We start from the raw sequence: 11,012 nt of genomic DNA, 5'->3' as shown, positions 1-11,012 counted from the left end.
GCAAAGAGCCGGACACCACTGACTGAACAACAGGTGTTTCTAATGTAGCCACACTTGGGAGGCCGCCTACCCCACACGTTTGTTGGTCTGCGTTATCTGTGTCTGCTACGTCACCACCCTAGCTCAGGCGTCCAGGGAGGGTCACTCAAATTCGGAGTGCTGCATACACAGGAGCCTGAGTCTGAGCTCAGGCTTGCATATTTTTCAATTTAGACTTGCATATTTCTACTCAGTGCCTCCCGTGCTAAGCACTTTGCGAATATGAAATGTCTGGGGCTCAACCAGGTGAAGAGATGTTCACGTTTCTGGTTTCATTTGTTGCGATTCCCGACGCGTCCGCAGAGCCTAGAACAGTGTTTGGTACGTAGCAGGCGAACTGCTTTATGCGACACTTGAAGGACAGTGACTGAATTCCAGGTAATCCTGCCTCCTTTTGAATCGTAACAACGAATCAGTGAAACGGGTTTCTATCTCTGACTTCATCGGATCCGTGCCTGGAGGTGACACCTAGCCGCCGGGTACCTCCCCGATTTTGTCCCACCGTTCGGAGGCCGAAGATGTGCCCTAATAAGGTTCAGTTCAGTAGCGGCCGGGATTAACCCGGAGTCACACGAGTGGGCGTGTCCTGCCTCTCGCCTGGCGCAGCCTCAGAGCAGAACTCGCCTCCCCGGCCCCGCCCTATTCTCTCCCAGAGGGCGGGGCGAAGGGCAGGCTGGGAGAGGAGGCGAGTGGGGCCTGCGCGCGTGCGCGGTAGCGAGCTCACGGGCCGGGTGGCTGTGGCTGGCAGGGCCTCAGCGATTTGAGAGAACATGCAGGTTAGCAAGCCGGGGGTGGGGCAGGGGGCTCGATGCCTGGAGGCTGCGGCCGCTCGTTTTGCCCGGCTCGGTCCATGCGGGCGGCTGCCTGTCCTTCCCGGGCCCGTGGGAAGTGCCGGACGCCTCAGGCTCGGGGTGGCCACGCGAGTCGAGGCCGGCGCAGGCGCAGTGCGGACGGGCGGGCGTGGTCCCGCGAGCCCGCGGGCTGGGCGTGCCCGCTCCCCTCCGTGTGTCCCAGCCCCGAATCTCAGCTTTGACGGTAGTTCTCCGTGAGGTCGGCTACCCTGGGCCTGTGAAGGCCTCTCCGGATCTTACCTGACAGAGTTGCTTCCTCCTTGTTAACTCTTAGCGAGCACCTGAACTGGTGTGTTATGAACCCCCTTCACGGATGCGGAAGCTGAGGCTCGGACAATTGGAGGGTCCTGCCCTGAGGGGGTCGCATAACATAACCCGTGTTCTTGACCCTGCCTAGAGCTGAGTGAGGGGTTACAGCATCCTTCTCTCTCTGCCTTCCAGTGTTGGTGTACAGGTGGAGATGCGCTTCCGGTGGACCCTGGAGTCCAGCCTGAGGGTCCCGCTGCCCAATTATTAATACTTTCCCTTTTAAAATGGATAAAACCAAATCCCTCAGTTTTGTTCTTTTATTGTATCAGGAATTTACTAATGGAACTTGACTAAAAACCCATGGAAAAGTGAAAAAGACATCGTGGACATGGATGCTTGTATGAGAAAATCTCTGACTCAGTTTTGTCACTGTTAAAGGACCCTCCTCCAGAGGTCACTCTGCTGTCTCCTAGATCTCCCTGTGGTCCGGAATCCTGATGACCTCATCTCTGACTCAGTGGCAGAAGGGAAATGGAGTTAGTGTGGGTTTGACTGGGGTTGAGAGGTTAGTTGCTGTTCAGTCTCTCAGATGTTTCAGACTCTTTGCAACCCCATGAACTGCAGCAGGCTAGGCTCCCCAGTCCTTCACCATCTCCTGGAGGTTGCTCAAACTCATGTCCATTGAGTCTGCGCCATCCAGCCATCTCATCCTCTATTGCCCTCTTCTCCTCCTGTCTTCAGTCTTTCCCAGCATCAGGGTCTTTTTCAGTGAGTGGGCTCTTCACATCAGGTGGCCAAAGGACTGAAGCTTCAGCATTCCAATGAATATTCAGGGCTGGAGAGGATGATCATCTCCAAATGCAATGTATGTCATGAAGAGGAAACTCACGGCTGCCCTGGCCTCCTTTGTGTTCTCTGTCCTTCATGCCCCTTCTCAAAAATGTCCTGTCTTAAGAGGCCTTCCTGACCACCCTGTGGAATGGGTTCTGTTTGTTTCTCTTTGATATATTTCAGCAGGACTGGCCAAGGAACTGGGGGTAGAGACCGGTTATCCCAGTGCCCTTTCCACAGCTTCCTGGTTTCACATTCCAGACCTGCCAGGACATGCCAAACCAGGGTTTGGGCAGCTGTGTTCTGAAGCTAGGAGCCCACCTTGGCATTTGTTTTTCTGATAGTTGATCCTGGTAAGTTTGACTTGTTCCAGCCTGGCAGTGTCTTCCTTAACGCCATGGCTCTCCCAGGTTTGTGAGGTAACTAGGTGTGTACAGGTGAAAAACTTGGTGGTGTCCCCAGCATGTAGGACTCAGTAAGCATCAGCTATTGTGAACTTCTCCATGGCGTCTCAGCTCTTGCTCTTAGCCTTGGCCTTTAGGGAATCAGTCAGGCTCTCTTCCTTCTGATTGTCTTGCAGCCACTCAGGGCTTTGGAATACTCGGTATCTTGTACTTGGGCCCTTTGCCCGAACTGGTCCTTCTGCCTGGAAAGTAATTTCCTAAATTTTCACTCCTCTGTTTGGTTCCTTCTCACCCTCCAGTTACAGTTAAATGTCAACTCTTCTAAGAGAATGTCTTTGCCCATCCTGTGGACTGCATGCCCCTTGGAAGTCTAGCTCAGCAGCCTGGTTATTGCATTTGCCATAACATATAATCTGTCTCTTTGTATATTTAATTATTCATTGCCTATTTCTTTTTCTCACCTGTAAAACTGGTGACTTTGGCATTCATTATGCTTCCCTACCATCTAGTACAATCATTTGCATATAGTAGGCACTTAATAAATATCTGTTGAAGGAAGCACTCTGAGTCATTAATGAAAATTGACCAGAAGCCAGGTCAGAGCCTTGGTGTCAGCATGGATGTCAGTCTGGACATAATAGCCTGATTTTTACCCTAAGACAGGAAGATTGGAACACGGGTTGTGTGTCTTTTGACAGGTTCCCAGAAATAGACCTCAGAATAATTTGGTGTGAACTCCCCTTCTTACCACTTTCCCATTTGAACCCTTGCCCAACATGGCGCCCTCCACAGTGGACTTGGCCCTCACGGTACCCTTGGTCCATCTGCTCTAGGACCCCAACGCAGACACCGAGTGGAATGACATCTTACGCAAAAAAGGCATCTTGCCCTCAAAGGAAGATTTGAAAGATCTGGAGAAGGAGGCAGAAGAAGAGGAGCAGCGGATCCTCCAGCAGTCCATTGGTGAGCTTACCAATGTGTGTTTGTGATTCTGATTCTCTCTGCTTAGGAAACACTTGGCAAGCCTCTAACTGCTTCAGTAGAAGGATCCTCTGAGTGAGAGTTGGGAGCAGGGATTGAAGTGCTGGGCTGGACACTGCCTCTGGGCCCTCCGGCAGGGCATCTCTGGCTTCATCTTCCTGGGCCGTGGAACTGGGGGCACTTCAGAGGTTCCCTCCATTTCCACACTTTCTTGTCCGTGTCGGATCAGCACATGATAACCCTGGAGAAAATATTTCTGAGTCTCCACTTTCTGGTCAGTGATTCAGTTTGGTTAATGTCATGGAAATCTGCCCAGAAGTTTTTACTGTTTGTAGTCCCCTGAGCATATGCTTTATCTTTGTGGTTTGATTGAGAATATTAAAATAGCTTGATTTGGGGAAACATAAGATGCTTGTAGTGTATGCGGTCTGAGGTCTTTCTCACATGTAGGTATACCACTTGAATTGGAATCCCTCGTGGTGCTTGTCAAAAAAACAAGCAAACAAACAAAACACAACAACACACAGTTCCTCCTGAATCAGAATCTCTGGGGGTAAGGCCCAGGAATGTCCATGTTAAGCCAGTGCCCCAGAGAGTTTCTGATTCACGCTAAAGTTTGAGAACCGTGGATCACAGGGGCTAGGACTTCTGTCCCGTGTTGACATGTTAGGGCTGATTTAGAGGAGGATTTATGACACAGCGTTTATCTAGCAAATGTAATAAATTCTATCCAGTTATGGAAGGACTGCTGTGTGCCGTGTGTTTTCTAGGCACTGGGGCTTTAGCTGTGCATGGGCCAGCCAAAACACCCTGTCCTCTTGAACTTACGTTCTAAGGGAGGAGACAGACAGCAAATGACACATGAGTGAAATATAGGAAAATAAGGAAGGAAGGGGTTGCAGAAGAAAGTGAAAGTTGCTCAGTCATGTCTAACTCTTTGTGACCCCATGGACTGGGGTCTGGCAGGCTCCTCTGTCCTTGGAATTCTCCAGGCGAAATACTGGAGTGCGTAGCCATTCCCTTCTCCAGAGGATCTTCCCGACCCAGTGATCAAACCCAGGTCTCCCTCATTGCAAGTGGATTCTTTACCATCTGAGCCACCAGGGAAGCCCTGGTGGGTATAAGGTTGGAGGAGGGGTGGGTGTAATTCTAGAGCGTCAGAGAGGGCCTCACTGGGAGTGACATTTGAGCAGACCTGAGGGAGGTGAATGAGCAAGTGGGAAGCACGTTGGAGGATCTGCCAGGAGGCCAGTGGGACTGGGAGACAGAAGCAGGAGGTTCAGAGGGACAACCAGGGGTCAGACATTTAGGACCTTGTAGCTTCTAGTGTGGACCTTGGCTTCGATGTCTAATGAGGTGGACATCATTGGAGGTTTGAACAGAGGAGGGACGTGTCCTCTGTGTTGACAGCACCTTCCTGTTGTTGTCTTACTAGGTGCGGACTGTGGGGGCAGGGCAGGAAGTGGGGAGACCAGTTGAAACGACTGCAGTGGTACCCTTGGCAAGTGATGCCATTGGCTTGGACCAGAGTGGTGGGTGGAAATGGCCAGATCTGGGCGTATTTTGAAGGTAGGGTTGGCGGGGTTTGCTTATAGATCCTGTGATGGGTGTAAGAGCAAGTAAGGCAAAGATGACTGCCAGGCTCTGGGTTTGAGTGGCCAGAAAGATGGAGTCACCACCTGAGGTGAGGAAGGCTTGGGCAGGAGCAGGTTTGGAGGTGAAGATCAGGAGCTCGATTTAGGACCTAGTCACTTTGAGGTTTCTTATTAGACAAATACAGATGGTAGGTGAGCAGTTGGGAATGCTTTCTAAATCAGAAATAAGGGCTAGAGGCCTATATTTGGGAGTTGTCAGCATGTCGGTGGGTTTTAAAGCTGTGAGATGCAGTCACCAAGGGAGCGGGGATAGGTGAGGAAGGAAAGGAGTCCAGTCAACAGAGGGTTCAGGGGAGGGGCCGCCAGGAGGGAGGAGGAAAAGAGGCCAGAGGAAGATGGACTTTGAGAGAGGAGGCAGTGATGGATTAGGCCAAATATGCTCATTGGTTGAGAAAAGACGTCATTACTGACTTTGGTAAGAGCAGGTTTGGGTCATGACAGGGTGGGGTCGGGACAAAAACCTGACTGGATGTCAAGAAGCAAGAGTCTTTATGGCAATATAAACAAAATACAGATTTTTACAGCCATTGATAAAAATAGAAGAGAGAGCTGCCTACCAGTCACAAGAGAAGACAGGTGATAATCCCTTGACCTCAAGCAAAGGTGTGCTGGGGAGGACTCCAGAGGGTATCTTCCCACCTTCGTGGAGGCATGAGAACTGTTAATCACCTGTCTCCGAGCATCAGTACTTGCAGATCAGGCTACTTGAGCTCAGGCTAATATACCTCTTTCCTTTTATAAATTTGGGAAACTTCCTGTTTGTATCCTTATTGTTGTGTGAAGATAAGAGAGCCAGGCTGGCTGATATCAACACAGTCCTATCTTTTAAAAATGCTCTCCCCTTCTTTGTTACTGTGTAACACTTTGGATGTGTGCATGCATGCTAAGTTACTTCAGTCATGTCTGACTGTTTGCAACCCTATGGACATGTAGCCCACCAGGCTTCTCTGTTCATGGGATTCTCCAGGCAAGAATACTGGAGTGGGTTGCCATGCCCTTCTCCAGGGGGTCTTCCCGACCCAGGGATCGAACTTGCATCTCTAAACATCCTGCATTGTCAGACAAGTCCTTTACCACTAGTGTAACACCTTAACTACTTTTTATTTTGGTTTTGATGGGCTAGGGGCCTTTTGGTATTGCATGCACTCCTTTAGGAGAAAAGTGAAGGAGAAAAGACCCAAAATGCATCTTCATTCATCTTTTACATTTTTGGTTTTTCACCAACTCAATGACATTCAGTGAAAACATATGAAGACATGACTTTGGAAGAACTGGAGGATAATGAAGACGAATTTAATGAGGAAGACGAACGTGCAATTGAAATGTACAGGTTAGTGCCACCCAGAGGGCTGCTTGGTTTTTCATGTGGCACTATAATGTGCGTCCTTTGAGATAAACCTGGCACATAAGTAAGTAAGCCTGGACCTTTACAGAGTTGCCGTGTGAAAGGGATGTGTGCGAGCACATGTGTGTAAGATGTCTCTCCTCCTCCTGTCGTGCAGGCAGCAAAGACTGGCCGAGTGGAAAGCAACCCAGCTGAAGAATAAATTTGGAGAGGTTTTGGAAATCTCGGGAGAGGATTATGTTCAGGAAGTTACGAAAGCCGGTGAGGGCCTGTGGGTCATCCTGCATCTTTACAAGCAAGGGTGAGCTGTGATATGCGCGCGCGCGTGCTCACTCACTCAGGCGTGTCTGACTCTGTGACCCCGTGGAGTGTAGCCTACAGGCCTCTCTGTCCGTGGGACTTCCCAAGCAAGAGTACTGCAGTGGGCTGGCATTTCCTTCTCCAGGGGGTCGTCCCGACCCAGGGACCAGACCTGCACATCCTGTGTCTCCTGCTTTGTCAGGGGTGTTCTTTACCTCTGAGCCACCTGGGAAGCCCTGATGCCTGTCTTTAAATATTCATTTGAATTTATGTCTTGAACATCTCAGGCTTACTTCACACCAGAGGGTTTTTTTTTTTTAATTAATGTTTTATGTGTTTTTGTTGCAGATTTGCCCAAATGTTATTGTCTAATTTTTGTCTTAAGACTTTCAGATTAATATTTGTGGCTAATACGAATGCCTTTATTAAATTGTAGCACAACAGATTTTTTTTCTTAATTGTAAATGAATTCCTCAATCACTTGTCCCTCTGAAAAAACTCCAGCGTTTCACGACTCACATGTCGTGAGTCACTCTCCTTGACGGTGCCGGTGACCTTTGTGAGCATTGTCCATGGCGAGTGATGCAGAGAGCCCCTAGCGCCTCACCTTCAGTTTTGCTCCCACCGTGTGGAGTCCAGTGCTTGTGGAGTTTCTTTCAAGCAGGAGGCGCATTCTGAATCACACATTCTAAGCCTTGGATGTTCTCTCCTTTAGAAAAGCAAGACAATTATCTTTTACAATGGAGCTGCTTTTCTGACTTACTTGGTCAGATTAAATTGGACTTTGGCTTTTGAACACTTTGCCCAAACCTATTAGAAAGTTTTTAGAAACCGTTTGTTCATCTTGGCTGGAGTAGCAGAAGCACTTGTGAAGTTGTCATGGGGTTTTCTATGGGGCACAAGGGCGGTTGAGGTTTACTGTATGCAGACACAAACTCACAGTTGCTTCTCTTTATTTCACAGGATTCCCCTCTGTGCTCTGATAAATCAGCACTTCAGTGCACTTGCCAGGAAGTTTCCTGATGTCAAGTTTATCAAAGCCATTTCAACCACCTGCATCCCCAATTACCCTGATAGGAATCTGCCCACGATATTTGTGTACCTCGAAGGTGACATCAAGGCCCAGTTTATCGGCCCTCTGGTGTTTGGTGGCATGAGCCTGACGCTGGATGGTAAGGACTCTGAGGTACACGTGAGGGATGGGGAGGGAGTGTGTCTGCCGTTAAGGGCGCCTGTTTCCTAGACGCAGGTGGGATGATTTGTCATAGAGTCACCTTTGTCCCGTGTGAGTGAGTGTGAAAAGGGAAGAACATTGAATCTGCCATCTTAGATGAGTCATTGGGAGCAATTACAACTGGACTTTGAGTTAAAAGAGAGCAAAATGGATTTTAAAATATTTAATATATTGTCTGTGCTGTTTTATTTGTCCCTACAGTTGAATGTGTTTGTTCTTTAGTTATAACTCAAGATCACATCATGCATTTATTTAATGCACCCAGACATATTAGTGACATGTTTATATGTAAAATACATAAATACATGTAAATTTATACATATATAAATCTCTATAAAAATATTTTTTCAGTTGAAAGGAAACTTTTAAATGAAAAGTTTATTTAATTCTGCCTCTTAACTCCTAAAGGATATATCTTTTATTTTTTTCTACTTGTGAAATAGGAAGTATTAAAATACATATGCACACATAATATGTGGGAGAGAAGCTGAGGCCTGCGAGCTTCCTACTAGGTCAGATTCTTTTATCTCTTTAGTGCAGTGATATGTCCAACTATGCTTTAGTTAGTAGCCTTTAAAAACATGTGTTATATCTACTTTATATATAGAGTTGAATATGAGATATTCAACTGGGAAACATGTAAACAGATACATGGATGCATATATATATTATATCAGTTTTGCTTTATTCCAGTGTTCAAAGACATATGATATTTCAAACTATGTGTTTTGCCTCTTATTTTGATCTTTGAACATACCATTAGTGGGGAGAGAGAGGTGTACAATAATAATTATAGTCTTTGTTTCTAGAAAAAGTCTCATTTGTAGGCCAGGCTCCATGGAATTCTCCAGGCAAGAATACTGGAGTGGGTTGCCATTCCCTCCTCCAGGGGATCTTCCCAACTCAGGGATCAAACCTAGGTCTCCTGCATTGCTGGCAGATTCTTTCCTAAGTACATTCTTTATTAAGTACATTAACTTATGCATATGCATGTACATGTGAATCTAAATACATCCTTAAGAATCAGAAATCCTAAGAATTTTTTTTTTTGAGAAATTTATTGAATTTTCTTGGTCATTGAACCAAGATACCTAGAGCTGAAAATACTGATGCTGTTCATCTCCGTGGAACACTTTGAATTAAGGCGGTTTCAGTAAAATTGGTTTTTAGATTTTTTAAAAAATTTATTGGGCTGCACTGGATCTTAGTTGTAGCATTCAAGGTCTAGTTCACTGACTGGGGATTGAACCCAGGCCCCTTGCATTGGGAGCATGGAGTCTTAACCACTAGACCACGAGGGAAGTCCCTGGTTTTCAGATTTGAATAGAAGTTTCCTACTTAGTAGAGCATCAGCTTAAACTAGACTGTTTGGTGTAGATCTGACAGTCTCTCACTCCTGCCTGGGTAGAAAAATATATCACTTGATTTTGCTTCACAGTGTCTCACACCAATATGGATTTTCACTGATTATAAAGGAGCTAAGCCTTTAATCACTGATTCTTTTTTTTTTTTCCTGACACTTTTAAGAATTATTACTACTTGGAACAAATGTATCAATCTTAGCATGTCATCATACATTGAGCCTTTGACTCTAATAGGTTGAGATATTGGACATGAGGTTTAAGAATTTCCTTTTGCTAAATAAAATTGGATTTAATAATTACATTGCCAGCAAGACTGTGAAAAGTATTTTCTTGGTATATTTCATGCTGATTTCTTTTCCTGGGACATTCTGCAAGCCAAGAAGCTAGCTGTGAGGAGATAGGTTTAGTCCTTGGTTTTTTGGTTAGTTATCCTGGAGGTTCAAATGTATGTAATATTTCATTTCATCTCTTGTTATGAGAAGTTTTTGCAGCTATTTTGTTTTCTTAAGGGTCCGATTTTTTTTTCCCTTTCTTCCAGGTACCTTATAATTATGACCCTCAAATTGTCATCAAGTGTGGATGGTCATAGTTTCTGCTTAGAAAAACACAGTGGCTTGAGGTTCCCACTCAGGCTGAGTCTTAGGCAATTTGCTTTTTCTTTATCATGCAGAGTTGGAGTGGAAGTTGTCTGAGTCTGGAGCCATCAAGACGAGCCTGGAGGAGAACCCCAGGAAGCCCGTGGAAGACGTGCTGCTGTCCGCGGTGCGGTGCTCCGTCCCCGCCAGGAGGGACAGCGATTCCGAGGATGACTGAGGCCGTGGCCCTGGCAACCTGCTGAACTTTCTCGATGTGATACAGCGTCTGAACTTTTTTTAAAAAAGGAGAAAGTACGAACGTATACTGTGGTTTTTTTAGTCTTTTATATTATGTTCTGAATCTCATAGATCTCAGAAATAATCATTGCTGGGAATCCTTTTAAATTTCTGGGAACTTTTTAAATTAATAGTATTTCCTTAAGAAAAAAATAAAAGCCAGATATTAGTTTGGCAGATGTCTGTGTTTTCCTCACTTATATTTTAGGTCAGCTGTAAGACTATTCGCTATTTGTTCACATAAAACTATTCAAAAAGAAATACAGAGGTTTTTTTTTTTTAACAATGTGAATATATTATACAGTGGAAAATGGCAAGCTAAGCTTTGCATTTATATTATTTGTTTTTATTCTTTTATAGAGCTAGCAACAGGATTATTAACTCAAAGAAATGATTGCTAGAAAGAAGTCTTAGTATTTATCCTGTTTAGAAGAAATAGGCAATAATTCTTGTGAATTACTGTCTTATCAAAGCCTAAAAGATTAGGCTTATCAAACTAAAAGATTCCAATTTACTGCCATTTGGGGTCAAATAATTTTTCTAGTTAAGAAAATTTTTTGTTTTCAGGCTGTTGAGATGTGAGCTAATCTCAATTACCATAAAAGGTGTCACTTGAAACTCTTTTTTTGGAAATAAATAGGTATAAGCACACACAGAGGTAGACAAAGTGTATCTCAATCAGTAAAAAACATAACAAAATGTTTCTGAACCAGAATCTCTTAGCATTTACCACTTAGTGTCAAATTGACATTAACAGAATAATCAGGGGACTGTTATTCCCTTATACCTGTGTTGAGTAATGTAGTGCTCACTACACATAGTAACAACAACTGGTTTGAATCTTTAGAAAATGTGATCAGAGAGGGCACAGAGCTCCTTCAGATTGT

General features: G+C 45.4%; 1 protein-coding gene across 1 annotated transcript; it reads left to right on the top strand.

Annotated features, from left to right (window-relative positions):
• The first annotated feature begins 697 nt into the window (after window positions 1-697).
• On the top strand, window positions 698-10,302 carry PDCL3 (phosducin like 3). The gene is made up of 6 exons (XM_043467936.1): window positions 698-815; window positions 3,208-3,337; window positions 6,250-6,340; window positions 6,513-6,656; window positions 7,619-7,827; window positions 9,924-10,302. The coding sequence occupies exons 1-6, from the start codon at window positions 810-812 to the stop codon at window positions 10,064-10,066; spliced, it is 723 nt and encodes a 240-aa protein (XP_043323871.1). The 5' UTR covers window positions 698-809; the 3' UTR covers window positions 10,067-10,302.
• The last annotated feature ends 710 nt before the right edge of the window (window positions 10,303-11,012 follow it).

Source organism: Cervus canadensis, chromosome 5 (assembly GCF_019320065.1).
Source record: "Cervus canadensis isolate Bull #8, Minnesota chromosome 5, ASM1932006v1, whole genome shotgun sequence".
Lineage (NCBI taxonomy): Eukaryota > Metazoa > Chordata > Mammalia > Artiodactyla > Cervidae > Cervus > Cervus canadensis.
The sequence above is the reverse complement of the archived record's forward strand: the minus strand, read 5'-3'. Positions and strand labels throughout refer to the sequence as shown.

Excerpts from the sequence above, each read along its gene's own strand:
- PDCL3 (XM_043467936.1), top strand. Across the intron at positions 6,657-7,618 it reads CTGCATCTTTACAAGCAAGG|GATTCCCCTCTGTGCTCTGA; the intron begins GTGAGCTGTGAT and ends TTTATTTCACAG. Across the intron at positions 7,828-9,923 it reads CATGAGCCTGACGCTGGATG|AGTTGGAGTGGAAGTTGTCT; the intron begins GTAAGGACTCTG and ends TTTATCATGCAG.